Source organism: Symphodus melops (assembly GCF_947650265.1).
Source record: "Symphodus melops genome assembly, chromosome: 16".
In the NCBI taxonomy this organism is placed as follows: domain Eukaryota; kingdom Metazoa; phylum Chordata; class Actinopteri; order Labriformes; family Labridae; genus Symphodus; species Symphodus melops.
In genome coordinates, this window is record NC_136706.1 from 4,071,953 (window position 1) to 4,099,135 (window position 27,183).

Below are 27,183 nucleotides of genomic sequence, written 5' to 3' on the forward strand. Positions count from 1 at the left end.
CCCACTGTAAGCAAGTTTGCAGATTTATGTTAGCTTTAGCTCCCGCCTAAAGCAGTCTGTAAGTGAGACACGTGCCTGTAATAAAGACAGGAATGGAACTGAAAGCTATCGCAGCTTACATGTAACAGTTTGAGATACTGTGTTAAAGTTAATAGTTTAGTTTGATTACTGAAGTGAATAGTTGATGGAAAAAGACTAGATCCTCGACACCATTAGCAAATACTGTTGTGTCGACTTCAACGATCGGCCCTGTGAAGAGGTCAAACTCAATCGCTCAAGGTTTTCTTCAGCTGAGGTGGTGGTGCACATGACTCATATGTTCAGCAGCGTGAGCTTACACAGTGGAGGGAAGCCCCCGGGGTACAAACCACGAGGCATGAGATGCACAACATTGCCACAATATTTTGATCAGATGGCAAAATGTTGAAATATGACTTAGATGAAAATAACTACAATCATATTTTAGCTGAGCAATTGTGCAATGCAGCACAGCGTTGTTATTCCCAAGATTTTAACACAACTGACCACCTTCAAGAACCTTTTAAGTTCAAGTTGAAAAGAGTGGAAATCAGTCCCTGAACTAACAGACAGCTGTATCCTATGAATGACTCTAATTGATGTCATTAACTTAAGGTGGCTGTGCCTCTGCATGTGAGCTGCTGGGAAGTGTTTTCTTTTTCCATCTCCTTCAACAAAACTTTTCCTTTAAGCTCACATCCAGTTTCTCCTTCCAGTCATGCAACATTAACTGCACTTAAAATCAGTAGCTTGATGTTCACTCTCCCAAATAAGGCCATTAACGTCACTGGTGTGCCAGGAACAGCACTCAAATTTGATGCCAATTAATCAATTAAGGCTTAAGAATAGGTTCCTCTTTTACTTTTTACCTCTTCACTTTTCCCTTGGAAGGTCACATTGGATGTTTAGTGCCTCAACGAATATTTGAAGTGCAAATGATACAAATAAGGGCTTGTGTCTACCATTGCGGGCGGAATAACGCTGGCAGGGCTGTTTTTTTTGTGCAGGCAGCGCTCATTTTCTATACAAAACCAATGCAGTTTAGCATTTTCAGCTCTGATGTTCTTACCGTTGACTGTTTTGGAACACCACTGTATTTGCCATTGATACGTCTCCCTTAGCGTCCAATTAAAATAAAGAAGAGGTGGGACTTCTTGTTATTTCATAGTCAACAACAATGTTGGAAAGGAAACATATCTTTTCAGGCGTCAAACTGCTGCTAATGGCAGGACATGATTTTTTAAAATATTAAGCACTTGGCGTTAACTAAACCAGCCCTATAGCGGACACTGCTGAGGGAATAAGAGGTTAACTTAGCTAACTTAACTTTTTGCCTTTCTTGGGTGGCGGTAATGGAGTGACAGGCGTAGATTTGATCCCGAGTCATCCGCTTGGAGGACTTAAGCCTACTTACATGGAGTGCACTAACCGCTATAGGCTATCATTGCCCCCAATCTCAACACCTTTTTGAAGGATTTCAGCAATAACAAAACCAATCCAAAGAACTGACAAAACTCATTGGCTTTATGTTCACTTTAACCAGTGTTTTATTTCTACACAATAAATGACAGCAAAATGAACATGATACTCATCTTTATGACTCTTCCTTATGAAAATATAGTACACATCAGACATGTTTTGCCATGTACCAGAGCACCAAAAAATATATAATTGCAACTGTGAAAAACAGAGAGAAACATCAACTGTAACATAAAAAGTCCAATGTGTTGTATATGTGCCTGAAAAAGTGCATTCTGTTTAAGAACCAAAGACAGAGGAGGCCATCAGAGGGAGGAAAGGGATTACTGAGTCGATGGCTACCTTTACAGTGTTGGTGAAATCATCAGCAAACACAAAGGCATCGGGTTAAGACTGGACAATGTACAGTATGTAGTGTGGAGGAAAAAAAATGAAAGCTGTTGGTTGGTGCCAGACAGATTTGGAACAAACTTCTCAAAGCGTAACAAAGATCAGTCAAGTCTGATTGTGAGATCTACAGACTCCCAAGACCCAAAAATGACCATTAGGACTTTATTCATCTTGGCAACAAATAAATAACTTAAGAGTCTTTTGTGATGGATAAATTCATGGTTTAGACAACTGACAACAGTGCTTGTACTAAGCCATTATGAACAAATAAATGCTGACAGCGAGTGGTGGGGAAAAGCATCACAGGTCTTTTTTTTTTTTTTTTTTCATTTTTCTGTCTTGCAGGTGATACTTTGACACAATGCACAACATATTCACGGTTCATCTCTTTGTATATAGTCATGATAAAAATCAATCCAAGATCTACTCCCAAACAGTTAGTACATGGTTTGCAAATACAATCATCATATAATATTATTATTTACATCTTAAAATATATTTGTTGAGCAATCGGGTACGAAACATTGCAGTAATACCACTAGATATCCATATAATATGTAAATACACTTTTTTTTTGAACTTCCCACTTAGAAAAAAAGGGACACTTCACCTTTTTTATTTATTGAGGGATTAGGAAACAGACATAAGTGGACCATTCTATAACCAGAGGCCTGTGAGAGGTACTTCATGTGTTACAATACACAAAGAAAATGTCTTACAACAAGATGGCACATCAGTATTTTTCTCCACAATGATCTGAGCAAAAAACACGAGGGCTTCAGACACTCTTCCTTACCCTCCCTGTCGCTTTGTAATGACTTCCACACTACAAAGTTTCTGCCATTTTTAGACGAGCAAATACAACAACCAGGTGTTAAATTAGAAACAAAGGAGTGACTGTTGGTTTTGAAAAATGAGGAGAGGTATCAAAGCTTGTCAAATAAAAGACTGCTTTGCAAATCATATTAGGTGATAAGCATAGGCTCCGAGGTGAGGAGAGCTGTGTTCCTTCAGCCTAACTTCAAAAGGCTCTATAAGCTGGGCAAACATCCTCTCTCATTTTCACAGGGCCAGCTTGACCCTGCAGCCCCGCGAAGGCTTACCTGACAGTGACAGATGAGGCAGTGTGTCGAGAAGTAGGGAGGTGGAGGTAGGACGGGGTGATGGGGGGGCGGAGGGAGTCCCAGAGAGGGATGGCTGCCACCCCCCGGGAGAAACTCTGACTCATTGGCCTCGGCTTGTTGCCAGTCAGCGCCGGCCACCCTTTGCCCAGAGGCAGCCTCTGTGAGTACACATTTTCACACCTGGACAAATAGCTCGACAGGCCAGGAAAAGCAGCCCACCCATCCCTGTACACCGTCCACCCTCCTCCCCTCTAAGAACACTCTATCTGAGTCACTGTCGGCTGCCTTGTGACCTCCATTCCGACTTTTCTATTTCTCATTTTTTGATCCCTCTCTCATGCCCGTTATCTCCGGCCCTCAGCCAGCTGTGTCCATATACGCCGTGTGCCTTGCACTGGTCTCTCAAAAACATTTGTTGTGTATTTATGCACTTGAACATCATATACTTGGTTCTCTTTTCACAACTCCTTGAACATATGGCTAATGTGTGCATCAAAAAAAAACAAAAAAACAAAAAAAAACTTTACATTCTGGTTTTAAAGGGAAAAGAAGTTACTCTGCACTCAGTAACATTGAACGTGTTGAATCCTCATTGGATGCAAGCAGTGTCCTTCTACACTTAATGACCAATGAGACAAGTTCTTGCAGGGTTGTGAGTCGGAAGTGTACGATATACCAGATCATTGCAGCTTTCTTTTTTTTTTTCTTTTTTTCAGCAATGATCTAAAGCAATTAAGCAATGAGATGATGCCAGAGACAAACTGACAGTTTGGACTCACAACCGATCAGGTTTTTTTGTGTTTATACCAACAATGTAAAAAATAACTTACATGGACATTAAATATAACTTAAAAAGTATAACACTCTCAATAAATAGTTCTACTATTTACACCATTGTTATGAGACGCAAAAAAAAGTCACTAAAATACCAAAAATATAGAAGCAGCAAACATTACAGGCATGAGGTACAGCGAGGGATCCTGTGATGACTACAGTAGAGAGGTGATGTCCTCATCCAATGCGTAATCTTATACTTCCTTCCATGAATATCTCTGTTTTATAATGGCTTATGGGTACCTTCTCTACATCATTTTTCAAGTTGACATGCTGTCACATTCTGAAGCCTTCCTGATAGTATTGGTTGTTTAGGTATTCAGGTTTTAACAGATATTACTAAGAAGGAAATCTCTAGTGTAATCATCGGTCATGTGAACTCGGATTTTGGGAACGAAACGGATCCAATGATAGATTTCAGATCCGTCTATTCGAAACAGCTAAATTAACTTCCGAGTGAGGTCACTGGCGTATGATGAACCACAGTACTGCATGTTGTTGGCTTGGTGAAGTGATTGCAGGTCAGTTTATCTGCACCAGAAACACGTGTATGTAAAGCAGCAGTATCTGGAGTAAGACATAGACTTCCTTTAATGATAGTAAAATAATTCAAGTCGGGGGGGGTTTTGTGATTGTTGATGGTGATAGAGCCTGTAAATGTTTGTGTTGCATTAAAGTAACAAAGAGTTCCTTCACTTAAACATGTTTTCATCTCTACCATCTTTAGGTTTCTCCTTCAAATTATACATATATACAACCTAAGATGATGATTAGAGGGCGAAATTTGCCGGCCACAAAGACCTTGAATGTGTGGTAAATATAAACAGATTTGACAGATGGCTGGCTACCAATGAGTCTGGTTCTGCTCGAAGTTACTGCCTGATAAATCACTTGCCATTGTTCCAAGTGCTTGCTCATTAGTGGATTCATGTTTGTTGTAAAGAGTACTTTCTACAACTGCTCTGTATGTAAAGGTATATGATGTCATTTCTGGATCGCTATATAAATAAAAACATTAACAGAGTGTGTTCATGTGAACCCTATGTATTAGAGGGAATTTGGGGCCTGTATGGATGAATGGATCGTAGTGACAATACCTCTCTACATCATTGATAATATGAAAAAAGCAAAAGTGAGTTTAGGTCGCGGAGGGATTAAGTACGTCCAGGTACAAATAAAACGAAGGACAGGAAAGCTAATATAGCGACACAGGAAGTCAAGGGACCGAATATCATACAGTTTGTTTCAGATCACCATTTCGGACAATAGCAGCTTCTAAACATGTTTTTGAAAGATATACTTTTTCTTCTTACATGGAAACTAAAAAAGTGCAGTAACTGAGGTCAATAATACAAACACTGATTAAATATGACATTTTGTAAAAAAAAAAAAAAAATAGATGAAAACAAAAAAAACAACATTTTCCACGCTCCTTCCCTTAAAGAACATATAATAATATTTACATGATATCTTTTTTTTGTAATAGGTGGAAAATAATACCTTCACACTTTCTCTGCATGTTTTCATTTGGTCAGAGTTCTTCACTCAAATGTCATAGAGTTGGTCTTATGTTGCCACTTGTACAGTTTCTTGTTGAGTCCAAAGTTTGATGAGATTGATCTAGAATGCTATAGCAGCCTTGTATGAGTCAGAGGGACTGTGTCATTGGCCCAGGACGAATGAAAAGACATAATCATGCTGATTGTTACCACGACTATGGATGCAGCCAAATAAGAGCAGCAAATTTTGGACCAATATGCCAAGCAGCCTTCATTATTCCATGTGCATGAGGGCAAACACCCGGGTGTGTGTATGTGTGTGAAATGAGGAGTGACTAAATAAAAAGCTACTATAACAGAGATATACTCGAAAGAAATGAATTGGTGGGGGATGGACACCCACGTTTACAATACTGAAAAAGTGCTGATCAGAAGTGCACTTTCATACAGAGTGATGGTTAAATGAATTGATTAACTAGAACCAGCAGATAATATTCTTCTTCTTAGTATCATCATAGTGTGATTGACAATGCTGTGTTGACATATACATCCAAATGCCATCATTTACATTGTTGCCTGCAAAGCTACAGCAAAGAGTTTAAACTACTGTCAGGTGAGAGAATGAGGGATATGTGTGTGTGCGTGCGTGTGTGTGTGTGTGTGTGTGTGTGTGTGTGTGTGTCTGTGTCTGTTTGTAAGATGTCCTTCCACCGTTATTCATTCTCACAAAGAGCCATGGCTGATATCCAGCCCTTTTCCTCCTTCACTTATGTGTTACTGTGCTTTGGAGAACTGTGCATTAAAAAACAGCTGCAGACTCCTAACAAGCATTGACTACATTCTGAGAGAGGCAGGGATCCTTTTATTTTCAGTTTCAACATAGCGAATCAGCGCTTGAGGTTTCAAGCACCATGGCGGGTGTGGGGGCTTGCGGGGAGTTCAAACTGAAAGTAAAATGGACCCCAACCCGAGGTGAGGTGTTATCGATGACATTCTTTAAGTCGTGGTCGATGCGTGTAGTATTTTCCGTGGGTAGTTGTGTTGAAGGGGACATAGAAGTGAGGTTCTGGGGTTTTTTTTCTTTTAAAGTTCTTAGTGCATCATTATGTGTTCTCTGAAAGTATTGTAGACTAACATGCAAGTGTGAACGAATGCTATGAAGAGGTATTGAAAGCAGCAAGGCAGACAATGCTGTCCAACCCAATTATGATGTGATGATGGCGATTAGCAGCAAACACGGTAGCAGAAGCCATGCTGAAAATGTTGTGCATTCAGAATTTTGCCCTAGAATAAAATCATCTTAGGAAACTATGTCTGTGGCTGTTTAAGTGTTAATTGATACTTGTGTGTGTGTGTTGTATATGTGTGTGTGTGTGTGTGTGTGTGTGTGTGTGTGTGTGTGTGTGTGCGTCTGTTTTTTATGCATTCTAATTAGGCTTTAGTGTTGAATCTGTGGCTTAAAACTTAACAAGATGGCTGTCTCCTTCCCCACCAAGCTCAGAAAAACCTCTATAGCCTCTAATGTGCCCATGCAGAAACACACAAAAGGATGTGGAGATACAGAATGAGTCTAAACTGTTTGAAACCAGGAATGATGTAAGCCCAAACTTCTGTAGTCTCTCAGGAAAAACTGTCTAAAATGCCTTCCAAGTGTCTGAGTATAACCTTCAACGTTTGATTTCCTTCATACTTGCAATAACCAGAGCCATCAACACGAATCCCCTACTTGCACATTTTAATTTACCTTTGGTTCAATCATGTGATTGTAGAGCGAGGTCACTAAAATAGACACTGAAGCCAGCACAAAACCGAAAAAAAAGGCATGCTACCTAGGCTTGGTTATGTTTTTTGTTTTTTTTTTCTCGTTTGTTTTCTTACTCTTTCAGAAAAAAAAAAACAGTTTTAGGTATTTTTTTCCCTTTTTTGCTATATATGTTTTTTTCAACGATGATATTGCAGGGTTACTTTCCTTTAAGCTGAGAAATGAAGTTTTCTGTGAAGTCTCATGAGTCCCAGCCTCTAATCTAGATCTTTCTGTGATGTGGAGGCAAACATTTCAGCTGGTTGGGGTTGCAGTATGGATGGAGAGGTATGCCTGTTAAGCAGCATGTGCAGGAAATCGGAGGCCGAGAGAGGGATGAAGAAGGAGGCGGAGGAGAAGGAGGAAGAGGAGGAGGAAGGGCAGGGGGAGGTCAGCCTTGGCCACTCTGGCTGTGTTGTGTTGATGCGAGGGTCCTGGGACGCCGAACAGAGGTCCCTGCTCAGGTTGGTCACCCCAGGGAGTGGACGTGTTCATTCTTTCTGTTCTCTATGGCGTTGGGATCCCGACAGGAGCACTCATCTCGTATGTCACAGGACATGGGGAACGGAATCACCTGGGATAAAAAGGAAAAAGGAAAACCATAAATTGTGATGTACGATTGGCTCAAACTGGGAGTGATGATTTAAAATATCAAAGTACAAAGTTTCCAGAAAAACAAAACATGCTGAACATCAAGGAAATACATAGAAGCAAACCTAAAGAAAGAACTATTGTACGACCCAGCTAAAGATGCAGTTTATATTAAATAAAATATTCCTGATTTTTAGCTAGTTGGTTGGTTTGAGAAAGATTATGACTGAAAGCAACATTATGTAGGAATTCTGTTTGGTGCAATTTGGCGCCCACGAAAGGTTTCTGAGAGGAACTGCACTGTCGTAAAGCACACTGCTGTCAAGGCTGCCCCACTGCTCCCCCTCATAGACAACATGTTTTTGGTTTCGTTTACAACCAGCAGGATGGTGGAGTTTGAAACAAAAGACGACCCCTGTCAACCTTTTTTTTTCCACAAATGAGACCCCGCTAGCATCTACAGCCCGTTATCGAGACAACGTTTTTATGACTTCTAGCACCAAGGAAAGCTACTTCACAAGAGACAACAATGACACAGAAATACAACACATCTTAACAATGTATATGTACAATATGTTAATTAACAGTCAAAAATACATGTGAATGAAAAATCAAACAGAGGCTACCTTTAATTAATCTCTCTTATTAATCTCATCTGGCACCTACCCCATGGCAGTGTTCATTGGCCTTTAAAATAACTATATAGATCAAATAAATCATCTTGCTGATGGTCTCCTTTACTTTCACAGATAACAAAGAGGCATTAGTACTAATTCAATTCTGTTTCATAAGTAGCTAAAAAAACTCTCACAGGAGCTTTAAGGTTTGGGGGACTTTCAACTTAGTTGCCACTAATAAATACTTAGTTAAGTCAGAATGTTTTTTTGAAAGTCTAATTTCTTTTCTTTTTAAAGTCCAATGTTTGGTTAGCCAATTCAAATCAACTTGTCGAGTGCAGGATCACTAAACTTGACTTCTTAGAACTTGTTGAGTCCACAAGAGAATAGTTTTGGGAGCAACTGAACAACTTATTGCACTCTTTTTCTTCTTTGAATTTGATGTTAAAAAAGTGGGTTTCAAGCTGACGTAATGAAGAAAAAGAAAAAAGAAACCTCAAGAGGTTTGTAAGTCTAAATCTGTATGACGTTTAATATCGGTTTTACCTTTCTCTGTGCCTATTTGCTATTACTTAACATTTCTAGTAAATAAGCACATAACCATGGCTGTCTTGGTTTAACTAAACACACACACACACACACACACACACACACACACACACACACACACACACACATACACACACACACACACACACACACACACACACAGTATCTTTCCTAATAGTTGATGTAGAGCAGACTCTTGCTAATATCAAACAGGCTTGAAATTTAATCAGGGTGGTTTTCATTAGGGCAATTTGTAATGGGTGCAATAACTCTGGGTACAATGTGTACCGAGACTGAGAGCTAAACTGTTGGACTCTGAAGTCTCCAAGCTATTGCATGAATTGAGAACAACAGAAGAAAAAAAAGTGGTGTCAAAGGTGTGCAGTTACAGCACAATAATGGAAAACTGCCATCCAATTAGAGATCAGCAATACGTGCTTTGCTTTTCATGTTTCAATCAATGCCATGAAGTAACAAAAAATGAGTTTTTTTCCACAGGACCTCACATCTACCTGAAGAGTATATCTATTGGGTGTACTTTGCCTACATAGAAGACTCTATCTCAGACTACATGACAAACTGACATCTCTGATAGCCTGATGTCATGGTGAAAATAGAACCGGAAGATCAATAGCCGTTGCCCATGGCGTTTGACATCACTGATCGGCAATGCGTCATCAGCACCAGCTGCTGCTGCCTTGTCGGCTCACCCCTCAGGGGGTCTGCTTCAGCTGCTTGGGTACACAAAATGTGTCCCCCTTCTCTACGCCCACCAAGGAACCCATGTGGTCTAAGTCATGGAAGGCAGGCAGCAGACCAAGGGCTTGTCTGCATCTTTGTCCTGGTGGCTTATCAGATCAAGTGACAGACAGACACTTCTCCCTGACAGAGCTGATTGGTGTTGCCTGTGTTGCACAATGGACCTCTGTGTTCAAAGTAACAAAAACACTGGCTATGCAACCAACATAGATACTTAGCTGAATACATGACTCATTCCAAAGAAAACTATTTGTTCAGTACTATTAGCGAAAGATGTCTGCCAGGGTCAGATCACTGAGCTATTATCTGAACATGGAGTAGCTGCTGTTTAATTACCCAGAACACTAACTGTAAAGCTATCAAACAAATTGAATCATGAGCTCATACCAACTGCGGAAAGTTGGTCAGGTAATTACTAGATGCATTAGCAAAGAATAACAGAGAAATGAGTATTTTCCATCCACTAAAAGATGCATTCATAACAATAGTGTCCATTATGTTGCACACCATCAATATCAAAAAGGCTAGGACTTTGAAGATGAGTCATTTCCCAAGTTACACGTAAATCCAAATCCATCTTGATTTGCCAAATATTAATGAAACCCTCATTGTGAATGAAAGATTGCTTACCACTAAAGCTAATTGTTTAGCTGTTTGAGAGGTTCGAACAAAGACTCAGTTCTTTAGAAGAGCAGATCTCTTAAAATACAGATTTCTTTTTTCTAGATTGAAATTACAATTTGCCTAAAGGCTAATGTTGTTTCTACCACAAGAAGGGCATCATTACAGCAGCCTAATAACTCTTGCAGATAAAAAGTAAAGGGATAAATAGTCTTTCCAAACAACTTGAGATAACTTGTAAGACAAGATACAATAGAATATGTACGATGATGAGGATATCATTATTACGATACCAATATTACGATTGGATTGGATACAACACTACATGAAAGCATACAATAGTATACCATACAACAAACCGTTTTTGGTTTGATCAAGTGATAAATGATCTGGGACGCTGGTGGCTGAGTGGTTAATACAGAGGCTGAAGTCATTCCCTGCTCTCTCTTGACCCAATGTCCAACTCTATCCACCATCCTGTCCTGTTTATATATCTTTTTCCTCTTTCCTCGTTTTTTTTTTTAAACTTACCACTTCACTCCTGATTGGATGAGCTCACAGTAACATAAGACTTGGATCTTAGTCATAGTGTAAAACATTATAGGTGGTGGTAAATGTAACACACAGGAAACACCTCCGCTGGTTTTTAGGAGTTGCTCATTTGTAGACAGTGGTTCTATGCAATGACATGGGGGAGCATGCTAGTCACTGAGACACAGTGACGCAGGCTCCCCTTTAAAATGGGGTATTAAATAAGTTGTTTGTTGGGGGGGGTTTCCTAATGTGAGGGCCAGGTGGGCAGTGCCCGGACTCCTCCGAGAAAATGAGGCCTGCATGTGACGACTTTACAAGACCAGGGCCGGACACACATCAAAAACAGCTGTCAGTGTTTCCTCTGTGGCATTTTGAAGCCAAGAACACAGGGCGCCTTGCTCTCAGCTGACCCTATCTCATTTTAATTACACTATCTCTCAGTTTCTCGGTTTCACACTTTCACCGTGTCTCTTTTAGAGTCTCTTCCTTGCTCTACCTTGCTTTATTACTCCTCTCACATTCCCACTACTACTCACACTCCCTCTACACCTCACTTCTCCTCCAAGGTTGTTTATCTCACTATCTAGAAAATGATTGTGGGTGGCAAATTTGACATGGTTTCCTTTGACCTTGACCTCGAGGGTGGCGGGGCCAGCTGCCACATCTGGCCCTGACTTGAGGTTCTTGCAGGGTGGCTGGGAAATAGGATTCCTGGGGTTGGAGGAGGGCTGGGGGAGGACACCCACTAACAGCAACATGAAAGCCCTTCCGAAGAACGCAGACCTTGTCAGAGCCCCATCCTACCATCTCAGGAATAGGTCAAAATAACACAGAGTTTCTCTCATTTCTGTGTGTGCAGTATGTGCGTGTCAGTCTCTGCTTAAAGTGAAGAAGGTGTGTAAGGGGCACAGGCCCGTGAAAGGGGAGCTGGCTGACCTAGGGAAGCATACCGCGCTGTTCATTAGAAAGTAACAGTTGTAATTGGAGTTTATTGCAACTGGCAATAATTCATCAGTCTTAAAATGATACCAGGAAACATTTAAGGGAGAACAGTGCTACGTTTTTTTTTTTTTTACTGACGGGACCTTTTAATGTAAACAAATATAAGTATATCCAGCAAAAATGACATCATTTTTCAACTGCACTGAGGAGGCAAAAAGGAGGCAACCTAAGTGGATAAAAAATGTAGCAAACCCGGATGGGTAAAAAGCTGAATTTCTCTGAGTGGCTACTTAAGGCTGGCTCCAAAAGCGAATCTCTGTGTATCGAGCCCTTTACTAAAATCCCCTAATTTACAATAGAATTACACATGCTCAACCTGGTATAAAAGGGCATCCGTTTGGGTCTCTTTAGCTAATTTGGATGTGAATAAAGCTTTAACATCATTAGACTCAAAAACTCTGGTGAGATACTGCGAAATTCTGTATCAAAAATCATGGTCAAATTACTAGCTAATGAATAAGGTATAAACTGTATAGCTTTGGTAAATTGGTGTTTGCCAGTGTTTCTGGGCCAAATATGGTCAAGAACGACTCCAAAATAAAAGAAAAACTGCAGGGTTCCTCATGCAAATGTCATGCAACACCTTAATTCAACTGTTAGAACCAATCGCCAAGTTTGACATCTACAGTAAGATACATCGCCGTATCGCGAAGTATTTCCCATATAGTAGAAAAGATTCAAATCACACAGAGACAGAAAGAAGCTGAGCAAGAAGAAATGGCTCTAATGAATAAGATTAAAAAGGGGAAACAGCAACTTTAGAGCAAAAAACACATAACGAGGTTTGGCAAAAGAAGTGCAAGCACTTAGCATCAGCAAACAGCCAAGACCCCTAAAAACAGCGGGGAGCATGTGTCCCCTGGTGTGTAACTACCTTTGCTCAGCTGTGAAGAAAAGCCCCGCTCCTCCCTCTACATTATCCTTCCTTTCCCTCCCACTAAGATGTGTTTTGCCATCTAAATCCTCAGCCCCACTCCCCACACACAGACAAATATAAGAAGGTTATAGGAATAATGGGGACTCTGGTAAATGTGGCTGCTGCTTGTTTAATGATAAGCAATGTGTTGCAGGGGCGGCAAATGTCAAGAAAAGCTACTTTAAAGCCCCAGTTTGTATCTGGTAATGAAAAAAACAGACATTAATACTGATGCCTCTAAATGACCTGGAAAAGGAAATAAGAACATCAGGGACTTGACAGAATATTTCTATGTGGTCATTTTTAATACATTTAACTGCTGCTAGTATGTCAGTGTCAGACGAGAAGATCAGCCTCCATTTACATCTTTAACTGCAAAGATCAGCAGTGAGCGATACATTTGACTGTCAAAATGAAGCAGCATTAGATTTATTATCAGTAAAACCTACTTTCAAAAGTATAGTAAAAGATTGGCAACAAGTTAAGATGTATCATTTTATCCCCATTGGGTGCATCAATCAACACAAACAAAAAGTGTCACAGGAGTTTGATAACTGTATGCACAGGGAGGCCCTTTCTCACCTTTTAACTAGAGCCATTTCAAAAGTAAAATAAAGTCAAATAAGCTTTACAAAGGCATTTCAAAAGATAAAGAGCTGTTTAATTTGCTTTGCTATTGACATAAGTGGATATTTGAAGTAACACTTTCAAGAAGAATGTGAAATATCTCAACTTGCCCAAGCAGAAACCTAGAGTACGCTGTTGAAAAATAAAGTCAAGAGATGTGGAGAAGCAAGAAACTGAAAGTTCCTCAAGTGTCCACTGGAGGCTGGCTGCAAAAGCCAACACATTTTAACCGCACCCTGTCGTCCATCGTTGGATAGCACAAAGGGGACTGACAGTAAAGTGTGGAGGGTTGGAATTGAATTATTTTCAACAATTAAGAGTTATGCAAACATTTGTATAATTACAGGGGTGGTTCAGTTGGCTGACAGGTGGGCTACAATGTAGATGTTTGTCTGAAGACTTAAAAGCCCCCTTTAATTCCTTTTATTTCTTATTTATTTTATCCTTTGCCTTTCATTTGGCAGATTAAAGGGTTTATGCATGTATCATTTCTAAGTCACTGAGACTACGTCCGTATTTGTATTGTCTATGGTCGTCACCACTGAAAAACATCATCACATCTATCTTTTATAAATTGGTCCAAAAGAAGGTCTGTTGAAAAATGGCATGGATTACAGAGGAAAATATTATTATTATTTAAAGTGGCAAAATCATGACATATGCTAAAATGTGTGGTTTTATTTTGAAAGGGCATTGAGAATCATCCTCAGAGACAGAGAGGTTTTGTGGTCAGCTGTGGTTATGATGACTGTTGCAGACCAATAAAGTGACACTAACATCAATTGTGACAATTAGCTAGTGTTGAGCACCCATGTGTCAGACTGAGACTTGTAAGCAGGAGTGAGGGCCTGAGAGGGACGCTGGTACTTACTCCAGACCTAACCACCAACAAAGAAAGAAAAACCTACAGGCTAGAAAGGCCAAGTCGTATAACTATATAATGGGTGCCCTCTGCATACTGTTTCCAGCATCAGAGAAAGGAATTCCTTCCAAACTTGTAGGGGAATGAAGTTTAAGCGGGGGGGGGGGGGGGGGGGGACCTGCCAAAGGGGTCTTACTCAGGCAACCCTCAGAAAGAAATACCCTACACCCTCTCCTCCTCTCCTCCCTGCCTCTCCAAAACCAGCCAACAGCTTGCAACTATTAAGGGGAGATCCTGTGGTGACCTTACGTGCAGGCAGTCTTTGCACCTTCAAAGCTCCTCGTAAGGAATAATACGCAGCAAGTCATCCAGAACGCTTTAATACACAAATCTCACTCAAAACACAAGTCAAGAGAGAAGCATACGCTGGGAAGGGAAGTAGCAGAAAATAAATGAGCAACTTCCATTGCTTTTCACGATTCTGCTCCATTTTCTCTCAGTTATTCAGCTCTTATCAGGATTTGACTCGGAACTGATAAGTGAAAAGTAAAGCGGAAGGAATCTGGAAAACTTTAATAATTGCTAATCACTTAATTCTTACAAAGAGCTTGTTTAGAGAAGAAATTGCCCAATTATTGTACCTGGAAAGAAACAATGACATTCCAAAGATGATGATTTTTCATACTGATACAATGAGTCATTTTGGAGATTTAAAAGTCCTGGTGAGCCCTGAGCCGACACGCATGCATACATTTTAATATCTCTGTTTCCTGTCATAAAGCGTCATCTGAGATTGTTTTCTGGAGGTCTCCACTTGTTTCAGTCTTATCCCCTGAATTGCAAAAGCACAAAACAAACATCGACAAAGTCTTTACTTAACTCATTACTATGTGCACAGGCAGCATTGTTTTATTGTTTTGCTAACCTGAAAATGATCCTGTTATTACAAGGAAACACGTGAGCTGCAGATAATGAGATAAATGAACAAGTTTAAGTGGGAAAACCATCATAGCTATCTTGAAATAACGTATAACTACAAAGTAACACTACGTCAATATCTCAAGAAAACAACCAGAAAATACTCGCTATCACAGGAAAATGGAAATTAAAAAAAATGAAGGAATGCAAATCAACTTAGGGCTCTTGTAGTTAAAGTTGGGAAACCAATGATGAAACCGCTGCAAAGAAGTCAATTGAGCATCTACGGTTAAGGGGCAGATGTTTTTTGTCAGTGGGTTTTATCTCCTCCATCAGTGGACTAAAGACAAAATATTGAGATGAACAGTTGGTTAAAGGGACATTGATGGGGATACTTTTTAGCCATAAAGGTGAGAGAACATAAATGATTATTAAAAATTTACAACCGCTTTTCTTCTCCCTCTAAGGTCCCCTGGCTCTGTTTTTCTCTCTTTCAGTCGTTGCCTAAGTTCATGGGGCAAGAGTACATATGGAACAAATGAGAGGTTTATTTGAATTGTGTGTGTGTGTGTGTGTGTGTGTGTGTGTGCGTGTGCGTGTGCGTGTGTGGACAGGGTCATATCATTGGTGTCATGCGCCGTGTGTCAACACACTACGGACAACAACACACGAGCCAGATCCCCACTGAGTCACCACACCGACTGGCTGGCGTGTCTGTTCATGTGCGATGTGTGTGCGTGAGTGTGTAAAACAGAGAGAGAGGGAGTGTGAGTGAAAAAGGGAGAATGTGAATGAGCAGGAGGAAAACTGAATGAGACACGCTTGTCTTTCTGTCAGGTTGCTGTCAGGCGTCATGGAAACGGTGTCTGTTGTTCTTGAATGCTTTGATAAACTAAAGGAGATAAAGATAATGAATTGTTTTCTTGTAGTATAGACCCCACGTTAGGTCTAACGAGCTTCAACTTCTGCAACATTCCTGTAAAGTATCGTTCATTCATTAAGTGTTTAAAAATGTGTTGACTCAACTCAACTGTATGGTAATCCATTATCCATTATCGATACCACTTTTCTCTCTTACGGGGTAGCAGGGGGGGTGGAGCCGATCCTAACTGTCCATCTGGTCTCCAGTCAGTCACAGGGCTGACATATAGAGACAGACAACACAGCCACACTCACATTCACACCTACAGGCAGTTCAGAGCCACCAATCAAGCTAACGAGCATGTCTTTGGACTGTGGGAGGAAACTGGAGGACCGCGCATACGTGCATCAGGTAACTATAAGTCTATGACGCAGGGGGATGTAAAGCGTAGTAAGCGTAGAGTAGTTAGTCACATATATATATATATTTTTAAAAGATTTATTTTTGGCCTTTATGCCTTTATTATAGATAGGAAAGTGGATAGAGGCGGAAATCAGGGAGAGAGAGTGGGGAGAGACATGCGGGAAATGAGCCACGGGCCGGACGCGAACCCAGGCCGCCCGCGCAAGGACTGAGCCTCAATACATGGGCCGCGCGTGTTACCGCTGCGCCACCAGCGCACCCCGTTAGTCACATATTTAAAAGGTTTTGTGAATGTACAGTACGACACTGCCTGTTTGGGGGATCTCCCAGAGCAAAAAAAAGTTCTTAGCTGTTTTCATTAGTGTTTAAAATCCTGCTAGCTACAGGTGCGGTAGTTGAGTTCTCAGCCTACAACGTTGGTAGCTTAAACAGACAACTCACATTTCTATTGTTTTAAAATATTTATTGCAGCAGCAGAACATAGTTTGTGTTTAGCGTCCGACTTAATCTTTTAGGATATCTTAAAACCCCACTCGGAGCCTACAGGTGGATGCTGGATGTGTGGTTGAAGCTAGAGCACAGCACTGGTGTAGGTCAGAGCTGTCAATGAAAGAGCAGAGGGACAGACCGGAAATCTTGTAGCTCAAATGGAGAGCTAATTGGAGGGAGGTGTTGTCAGGTGATTGGGAATAATGACGCATGTTAAGTGTGATATCAGCGCAGCTCCAGCTGTCTCCCTGAACAAGCTTGCAGGCATCGTCTCATTTGTATAGAAAATAGAAAAAAAACGTTTGCACATCCATTCCAAAAGACAGGTGCAAAGGAGAGTTGCCTTATTTATGTCGTACGCACCCGCACGCAGAGTTGTGTTTACCATCTCCACTTGCTGTCCTTCCTTGAGAGTTTCTTTTTCTATCAAACCAGCACTCTAAAAGATTGAATTACTTTACGATATACAATCACTTTTATCAAATGCATAATTTCGACTTAATGAGGGAGAAAAAATGTCTAAAAATGGTTCTGCCAGCTTGGTCCACGTCTGAACTCTATTTGCTTTGTGCAGGAAAGCTGCTTGCAACACCATCGGGTGGCATGCACTGGACGATCGTATATTGATGGCACAGGTACAAAAGATGCAGCCCACTTTTGAGATGAAAACAACATGGTAATAAAAGTGTGTCTTTTACACTAAATGTTATGGTAGTTCTTTCCTAACACAAAATCAACTCTACTATGACACAAACAAAAGAATTTGTCACAACAAACTCTGCATTCAGAAACAATTAAACTATTTGGGACAAAGTCTTCAGTTGTGGTCTGAGGAAGAACATTGATTTCCCGCTAAAGAGGAAAATACTGCTTGTCTTTCTCACCCTACAAGTGTGTTTTCAGCAGCTCCGAGGGAGTGAGAGAGACTGTCATAAATGAGTTACAGATTCCTGTCATATATTGTGTCATTTTGTTTTGTTTTTTGGAGGTTTTTATGCGACTTCGACCTTGGTCGTCTGCCACACATGTGTTCGCTTTTGGAGAAAATCAGAATCAGGTGCAAAAAGAAACCCTGTTTCTGTTTTGACTGTCTTGATCTAATGGGGATGACGACGAGGAAAAACTTTGCCCGGGAGGAATACACAACTGCAAAAGCCTAACCAGACGCATGTACTAAAATTGTAATAAATACACAGGAGATTTAAAGGCAGACAAAAAAAAACAAAAAACTACAGGATGAAGTTGTCTGGCTTATCACTTTTGAACTGAATGTCAGGTTAAGTCTCATGCATATGTTTTAGGCTTTAAGAAACACTTGTGTGCAGGCAAGCAACATCAATTAATAAAATGGGCTCACATACTAACAAGCGCAAGGGATTATATCAAACATCTGGCTTCCCTCTGTTCCCATATCAATTTCCCATATCAGCTTCATTCCTAAGAGTTTATTTTTTGTTTCTCACCCACAGTAACCTTCCTCATCCCTCGCTTCTGGCAGCCGATAAATCAAATTTTGATTAGTTATTACAGAGCTATTTTTCGTATCTTTTAAAGTGGTTTCCTGGGGATCTACCAGTGGAAAACACCAGCCAGACTATTTTCTTCAAACAATGCCAGGGCTAAGTGTCTTTAAGTAGAAATTTGGACAAGCCGTCTGGAGTCCTGGAGCTCCAGGTAATGCACTCATACTGTAGCTGTCCATGAAAAAGAAATGTGTTTCAGCTGGAAATGAGCGGCTTTTCACCAAATCCGCTTTTTCAGAAGTCAGTACCAAGTAGGTCATTTGATCCTCTATTTGCCCGCCATTTTTATTTCAAAGAACTGCTAACACCTGTTTTGCAGACACTACTTTTGACCATCGGCATGTAGCATCCTTGGCAGTGAACTACAGCAGCAGTTTGGCCAGAGTTTGCAAGAAGGATTAAAGTCCAACACATTCATTTAATCACATTCAGTCCTCTCTCCATACCATCAAAAACAATGAATAAACACTTTTATTATTACTTTTTACTATAAAAATGACAGGGAAAAATTCAAATGGAGGGGGGTGTTTCTGTTTGATAGACAGCCGCTGACAAGCTGAGCCCTGGCAGGGGACAAGATGTAATATAAACAAACTTTAACTGTATTTTATAAGTTGTAGTCTGATTTAATTTAAGCAGTTTTATTAAAAAGACATGAACAAACCAGCATCGGACTCACAGAGAATATGTTTGACTGAAGTTAAATTTGCAGGTATGTTGTTAACTAGAAGCAGCTGATCAACTGATTGGCTACGTTGCCTGTAAACTCATGTTTGCAGGGCAAAACATGGTGTTGCACGGAAAGATATGTGTTACTAATTGTAGGTTATGGTGTTTTCACACATGCACAAAACTCCTGAGAAGCCTCCAAAATGTTGGGGGTGACCTTCATGTGTGAACACAAACACTCTAATTCTTAAACCCAACTTCACGAAGATATTTCCCTGGCAGGCCCCAAGTAAAATGTCACAGTGAAGCCAATTTGAGGAAGATGATGGTAACTACTGGGAAAATTCACTGCAACCAGCAGGTTGGAGTGTGGATGTAAACATCATGTGACCAGTACGATTGTCTTGCACATTCTTTTTCTGCTTGAATGTTTTTCTTGCCTCTCATTCATTGATTGTTGGAGTATGTAGCATTGGTACAAAAGTAATAGCTTGCATCATAGCATCACACTCTGCTGCTTCGTCTGACTTTTACTCAACACCCATTATGCGTCATAAAAAGTCCAAAACATCTATAGGCCTACTGTGCATTGCTCCCTTGATCCTCCAGCTCAACCTCTTGTTGCAGTAGTAATTCAATGGAGTCTATCCTCCCACTGGGGGGGTGTCTGTAAAAGTGAGTTATGCTGGTTCTGGCTGGGCCTCTGCCCTGGACTGGGGCCAGAAGATGTAAGGATGAGATAGCGTCAATCAAGAGCAGGGAAACCACTTCAGGAGTGAGGTCACTTCCCAGCGGGCTGCTCACCCTCTTTCCTGCTTCTATTGACCTTAGGATACACTAGCTTACATCTGACACTCAAGTTTTGAATAAAAAAAAACCTGAAACTCCTGACCCTTTTTTCAAGTTACAGGTTGGATATAGTTTTGAATTCGCAAAATGACGTTCATAAATAGTAGTTGTTTGGCCTTTTTACATGAGAACTTGTATTTGTGAAAACAATAAGTCTTATGTAACAGCTTCTGCAGGAAGATTTGTCTTTATTTTATAGTTTTACAAATGTCTAATTCCAAGCCAGGTAGATTCCAGAACTGCACCTGGATATTTTATGTTTTTGTCAACTTTTGTTACTAGAAAACTTTACAGCAAAGTAGACACAATTTACAAGTTGAATGTTGAACTTTATGATTTTGGTTGAAGTCTACACTTCTTCTCTGCTAGCCCATGTACCTTTTATTATGTTTATTTATGAATAAATACAAGACACAAAAGACAGCTAGTTAGTTTAATGAATTCCAACTCAAATCCAATCAAGTTAGCCCTTCAAATTTAAGAATTATATTGAATTTATTTGAATAATGGATGGATGGATGGATGGATGGATGGGTGGATGGATGGATGGCTTTATTGTCACGATAACTGAGTGACAAAATAGTGGAAGTAACCTTTTAAAAAACCTTTAAAGGTGCTGTTTGAAAGCCATGCTCTTTTGGCAAAAGCCTTGCTCATTCTTTTGTCATAAATTTCATCATTGTTATCATGACTATGCTCCCAAATGCATTGTGTCAAGGTGGATCTCATCAATCATGAAAACTTTGATTGTGCAGTGGAGGACATCAAAAGATGTCTCTTGGTCATCCCTTTTCTGCAGAAGGGGAAATGAACAGTCTCAGTCAAATGTACTAGCAGAGCTAGTGAGACACATAGACTGCAATATAAATCCAGCCAGACATACGGATGGATATGCCAGGAGTACAACTAAAGTCCCTCGCCAGATTCACAGAAACAGGCCAGGCCAGAGAAGCAGATGCTGCAGCACAGAAGCTACAATACACTTCCAATCATTTTCCTTGCCTGCAGCTGGCTGAAATGATCAAGACAGAGCACCTCCCTGAATTAAGTGAGCTGCTACCATAAGGATGATGGAACTTTTTGTTACGCTCAGCTTCATGCTGAATTACAACTGGGCTGATGGAGCATCGACTGATAATAAATACTCCATACAATGAAGCTATTCCCAAAATATGTAACAACTTAATTGTACTTTTATATCCACAACCCTAGATCTCTGTTATAACTCATTTGTATTTGATTACAAATTGTAGATAATTGGTCAGTTTGAGATGTTTTACACATTAGGAAATTGAATACCAGAAAGAAACAAAGAGTATTGATGAAGTCTACAAAGTCCCTCTCTCTTGGATGTGGAATCAGTAATCTGTCTACCAGTAATCTAAAATTGGACCCAAGGCAAAGTAAGGAAGAATGTGTTTGTAGATGTTCCAAGAGGTGAAATTCAAATATATTCACTTGTGGTTTCCATTAAACTTACCTTGCGTAGGTAGAAAAAGGTCCTTTAAAAGGATGTACAATATGTTAACATAAGAAGTCCAAGTAGGTTAATCTAATGGAAATGGAAAACTATTCTTATGTTGGGGTTGAGATTTATCCCTAAGTGTGACTGTAGGGCAAGAGCACAAACCCTGAATGTTGATCAGTGTGACCAGAACCGAATCCAACAATCCAATGGGTCGCTGCTCTTGTGGTCAACTGGTTGGTGCTTCTTTGTGCCTTTAAAGTGCCAACGGGGATTAAATAAAGTTCTTTGAATTGAATTATCTCCTTTCCTGATGGGAAACACCAACCAGAGGAAAGTTGCTGGCTGGGTCTTTAGCTCTCCCTTGAAAAAAGCCTGTCCCCCCCAACCCCTCGTTACTTTTGCCATAAATATTTATTGTTTTAATCAAATTTTAGATTAGCATTATGATGTTCCAGAAACACGAGTTATGTTTACTGTTACAAATTTCTGCTTTTCTCTGTTTTGGTTTGTTGGTCTGAAGACTGACAAGTCTGAAGGCACCCTTGAGATAAGATAAGAATGCTGATAGTGAAGTAAGTAGTGGAGCTGTAATCTTACAGTTACAACAACATTGGAAGTTACCAAGATTTTTTGTGACAGAGTGTTAAAGCCTCACTTTACAAGGTATAGGAGTATTTTGCTTTGTAGTGGATTATTCACAGACTAAACCACTTATGATGATGCCAATTGTTAATGTTAAGTGAGAGCATTGATAAAACCAATGTAACCTATGTTTCTTAGGATAAGAACCAGGGTCAAGATGAGAACTGTCTAAATGAGATGTGTCGTTTTTGTAAGTTAGTATTGATAAGGGAAGCTCAAGCTAACATAAGTTACAGCTGACAGGCAGCTGCTAGCTAGCAGAGGTAGAGTATTACTGCTTCAGCGTGAAGTAAAAACTGAGCTGCATAACTCTTCTAAACGCAAGCAAGAAAGTTATTTTTTTTCTCACAACAGACATTTTTGATTCCAGAAGTGTAGTATGTGTTTGATATTTATTTACTAAGTAGTGCTTTCTTTGCATATTTTGTAACGTTCATTCACATTTTTTTTTAATCTAGGATAACAAAATCTTGTTTTAAAGTGCATATGCTATGTATAGTGTCGACAATTACTATCTCCTGCTATGAATACACCACACCCAAAGCTTCCCAAGTCACTGTTTCCATGTCCCTCTGCTGTTGAAGAGGAACGGTGGTTTGTGTTGAGGTTTTGTCAAACATGCCACTAACCTTCTTGGTCTTGACAGTGGATTGGCAGCAGTCTCCTCCATCATAGTTACAGAAGGCTCTGTTGTTGATTGAATCACAGTAGTTGTCTCCCATGAATGGCTGTTTAAAAAAGAAAGCACGTGAATTAAACAAAATCGTGAGAAAAAATCCTTTGGTTTCTGTTAGAGCATTTTAGGACCTTTATAGGGTCTCGGAATAAATTTGCTGATTAATCTAAAACGTTAAATGTCCCTCATCTTTCAACATGACTTTTTAAGGCCCTCACACGGCCTGAACCATAAATCAAACTGAGGACACCATAAACTATTCACAGCACAAAACACTCCAATAATGTGATTTATTGGCTGGCTCCACCCACTTCACTTGGGTTACCAATCAGGTTATCCAGTTGGCCTAAACTGAATAGATGATGTCATTCTTCCCTGAAATTAGAAGGTTTTTTTTGTTTCTTTTTATTTTTTTAATGTGTTTATATGTGAACGAACCATTTTATGAGGACATGTAGTTTTATCAAAAGAGTAAAAATGAAATATTACAGCAAGCTGATATTATAATGGTCAATGTTTTGAAACCCGTGCAACAACCTTTGAGCCCACTTACAAATGGTAACAACTTGTGCTAACAACCACCTGCACTCCATGTGCAGGATTTTACTCAAGGGCCTTAGCAACTGACGAGAGAAAAAAAACCTTCAATGCGGAGAAGGACTTGCCACTGTGTTTAAAGTTCTGTTAACTTTACCCAGACATCTGCATGCTTGTGAAAAAAGTAGGCACTGATCTCAGCCCTACCTGGAAGTCTGTTTAGACTAATAAATCAAAATATTCTGACAAGTTCAGTCTTCACCTACAGTGCAGGTCAAATTGACTTGCCCAGCATCTGCTTATCCATTGTCTGTTTAACTCTGTTTGCCAAACACAGCAAATAGAATATTATGAAACTACATTTGGAGTTTATTAAGTCTGAGGTTCATCTTTGGGTGGATTCAGTTTGGAAAGCTGGTTATTTTTGTTTGGGCATTCAAATAGTTACACATTTTATGTGTGTGTGTGTAACATTAAATGACCATAAAGTTGGCTCATACTCTTAAATTATTGACCTGCACAAGTGTCTAAACATAAAACTGTAAGCATTGTTGAATTCAACAGGCTCATTGATTAAAGTGATAAAGTCCGATATGATTTATGAGACTATACCTCCACAAATACAAAAAGGCAGATGGTGATCTTACCTCACATCCTTTGATGCAGTGGAGCAATTCTGGGTGTGGATACCATTTCAGTCCCATTGTACAGACTATACTCTGAAAGATAAGACAAAAAGTGTAGTTAATTTAACATGCATTTTGGTTGAATTGTTTGGTGTTTTGTTCAGAAAATGCAACATTTGACTGTGATCTCATCACCTTCATTCAAGTAAACCTAACTCTTACTGTGACTAAAGACACCTAACATTTTCTAGCCCCAAAAAGTCACGTTAAAGAAGACACATACCTAATACAATGAAGCAAAGGAGTTATCATATGGCTCATATTCTACACATGGAGGCTTTCCGTGCACATTCTTTTTTGAATAACCCTGTCCTTTACCTCTTACAGAACAAAAGCTAAACAAGTTAATCTTGACCAGATATAACTTGATATAGATTGTATTTTCCCCCTGCAAAGTCCTTGCCCCAGGAGTGAAAGAGAGAGGGAAAGAGAGAGAGAGAGAGAGAGAGAATGGTCAAGAGACATAAAGGTAAAGGGCGGCATGTTCTCAAATATCTTTGCAGAATGTGTGGAATCCCATCCTGTTCTCCCACTGTGCCCTTCATTATAATGTAACAGAAAGCATTTTTTCTCAAGGGAGATGGGCAGCACTGTGCAGAGAATGTTAACCTGTATACAGTATATGGATCCCTGTATAATGTCTGTACTGCATACGTTCACTTGACTCTGGATGGGTAGTGTGGCCTGTACTGTTGGTTAGGAAGGCTGTTGTATAAAAGAGTCACTTGAGTCAGCAGGTGGGGAAGGGTTTTCTTTACTGCAGACTGGGATAGTAGTGAGCGTGATTAAAAGTGCCATCCGAAGCAAAGGACAAGCTGACCTTACATGGTCCATTTCTTGGACCCCCTGTGCCCAAATATCTCCAAAGGTTGACATGCATTTCTTTTGTTGCTGCAAACTAAGGTATTTTTCATTTCAGTGCTGTCAGCAAATCAATGCAAAAACACAAAGATGGGGGGTTGGAGGTGGAGAGAAAGAACAACATTGCATCGGAGGACGACAAAGAGCTGTGGGAGCTTCGGCTTAACATTACTGTAGTTCACTATTTTAAGGAATTCATGATGGTGAAATTGGAAAAAGTATTTTTTTTTAACACATTTGAATTCCGTGTTTGGTTTTTTTTACGCCAGGTCCCCATGCTCTCTATTGACCCTTCTTAAAACATAACAGACTTGTACAATTACAAATACATATTATAAGAACTGCAGAGCTGCATTCAGAGATGTCTTTCTGTGTTCACAGAGTGAGGACTACGATCCAAAGTCCCACTGTGATGGAAGACTATGTACATTTTGTCATGTATGTGAAAGTTCTTGCCAATACTCTACTTTATTCACTTTTCTCCTCTTTGCTCTGCTATGATGATGTCACCCAGAAACTCCTTCTCTACCCCACTCTCTCTCTCTCTCATTCTTTTTTTCCTCTTTCAGCAAGACCGTAAATCATGATAATCCATGATTGTGGCCTGGCCTCACCCCTCACTACGTATAGGATCCTCACCCTCTTAAGCCTCCCTGGGGCGCTGATACCACATAAAAATAGATCTCTATCTCAGCGCCACCACAGACGAGGTCACGTCATGTAGAAAATGACTAATTCCGCAGCAAACCCGACAGGGTAATTTTGCTGATAAAGGGGGAGGAGGGTGCTTCGGGCACATGATCGTTAGAGATAGAGGGACAGGAAGAGGAAGAAGAGTAGGTAGGGGAGCAGGAGAAAATTCTAAGTGGGTCACACTAAGAACCAAAATACAACTGGTTTAAAGGCAATAAATCAAGATCACTTATTAAGGTGGGAAACAATTACTTCAAACTCGGCAAAGTAGAAATAGTACATTGTTGGACATGAATTCCCTTTGAAATACTCTATGAAGCATTATATCCAACAGGGGAGTTTTGAAGTATGCTGAAATGTCTCCTCCTTACTTGTACTACAACATCAGCTAGTCATGATTGATTTCTTTTGCAACTACAACCGCTTCCTGTCCAAGTTTCTCAGTAGTATTTTTTTTTACATACTGTGCATTTCTTGCATTTGATGTGTATTTTAGGAATAAGTTTCTGCTTATGCATTTGTTCGTCTCATTTCTGCTTCTAAATTTAAATGGGCAACATTTTAAGGCAGAACACAAAGGCTTATAATTGAACAAAGTCATACAGTGGCCATTTCGTCTGACGCCTATTCAAGGCTTGAAGATTGAGTGCTGTTACGACAGTGAAAGATGATAGGGATAGCAAGTCAAAGCGATTCAGAAAAACACATTTTATGACCCTTATGGGAACCAACAACAGCTTAATATTACCAGCAACTTAGCGAACACAACAAACAGATAGTGTTAAACCACGACACTGGAAATACATTTGTTGTAAGCTAACCATTAGCTAGCAAACAGTAGTGCTATCTAGGAGTTGGCAAAGGTAACCTAAATTGTGAGTGAACAAACAGACATTTGTTATATTGTTAAACAACAGTTAGCATTAGCATTTAAGCAACTGAATTTACAGACTGATATGTTCCATCATACATTTGGAAAGGTGTAAATTCTAGCTAACAGTGAAGTTGGCTAGCTGATAGTTAAGTGTGTGAGGAGTTGGTTAAATGATTACCTTAGCTATTGAGACACTTGTCTAAGCCTAAAAGTAACCATCTCTGTTTTACTTTACAAATACCTTATGTTCTCTGAATTGTCAGTGTCTTTAGTTTTCTGTTATTCAGACACAGAAAAAGTAGGTCGATTTGTAATAAAGGCTAACTAATCTTGCAAAAATGAAATACAAAGTAACAACATTTCATTCTCTGATGAAAATTATAGTGTTTGTGATCACTTTTATTACTAAAGAGAAAAGTGTTGCCTAATTGTGTTTCCATGTATCAATTATTATTAATTTGAATTAAGTAGGCACACATTAAACAACAAGTAGAAACTCTTCTCTTGCATGTCTGAAAAACTCACATCCTCACCTTTCTGACTTCTCCTATGCTATCTACTGCCCTCAACAGCATAGCCCCTGGTTTTAAATTACCACTGAGCACAAATGATATCAGTTACACAGATCCATGAAAAACAGATCATTTCATGTCCACGTGGCCCAAGACACCCCTCTCTCCCGACATCCACCGCAAAAAGCTGCTGACTCAGTGTGACTGAAACAAAAACAAAAGGAGTTGTAGGAAAAAAATACAGCGAGAAACACATTGTGTTCCTTTACTCGGCCATG

General features: G+C 39.9%; 1 protein-coding gene across 2 annotated transcripts in view; it reads right to left on the reverse strand.

Annotated features, from left to right (window-relative positions):
* Positions 1 to 1,556: 1,556 nt before the first annotated feature.
* Positions 1,557 to 27,183, reverse strand: part of pappaa (pregnancy-associated plasma protein A, pappalysin 1a) — a 97,763-nt gene continuing 72,136 nt past the window's right edge. For both annotated transcript variants that reach the window (XM_079363576.1, XM_079363575.1), the window contains exons 20-22: positions 23,927 to 23,998; positions 22,696 to 22,794; positions 1,557 to 7,719 (exon numbers count right to left, since the gene is read on the reverse strand). In XM_079363576.1, coding sequence (XP_079219702.1) covers positions 7,615 to 7,719; positions 22,696 to 22,794; positions 23,927 to 23,998 — 276 coding nt within the window. In that variant the 3' untranslated portion in view covers positions 1,557 to 7,614. The remainder of the gene's footprint in view (positions 7,720 to 22,695; positions 22,795 to 23,926; positions 23,999 to 27,183) is intronic.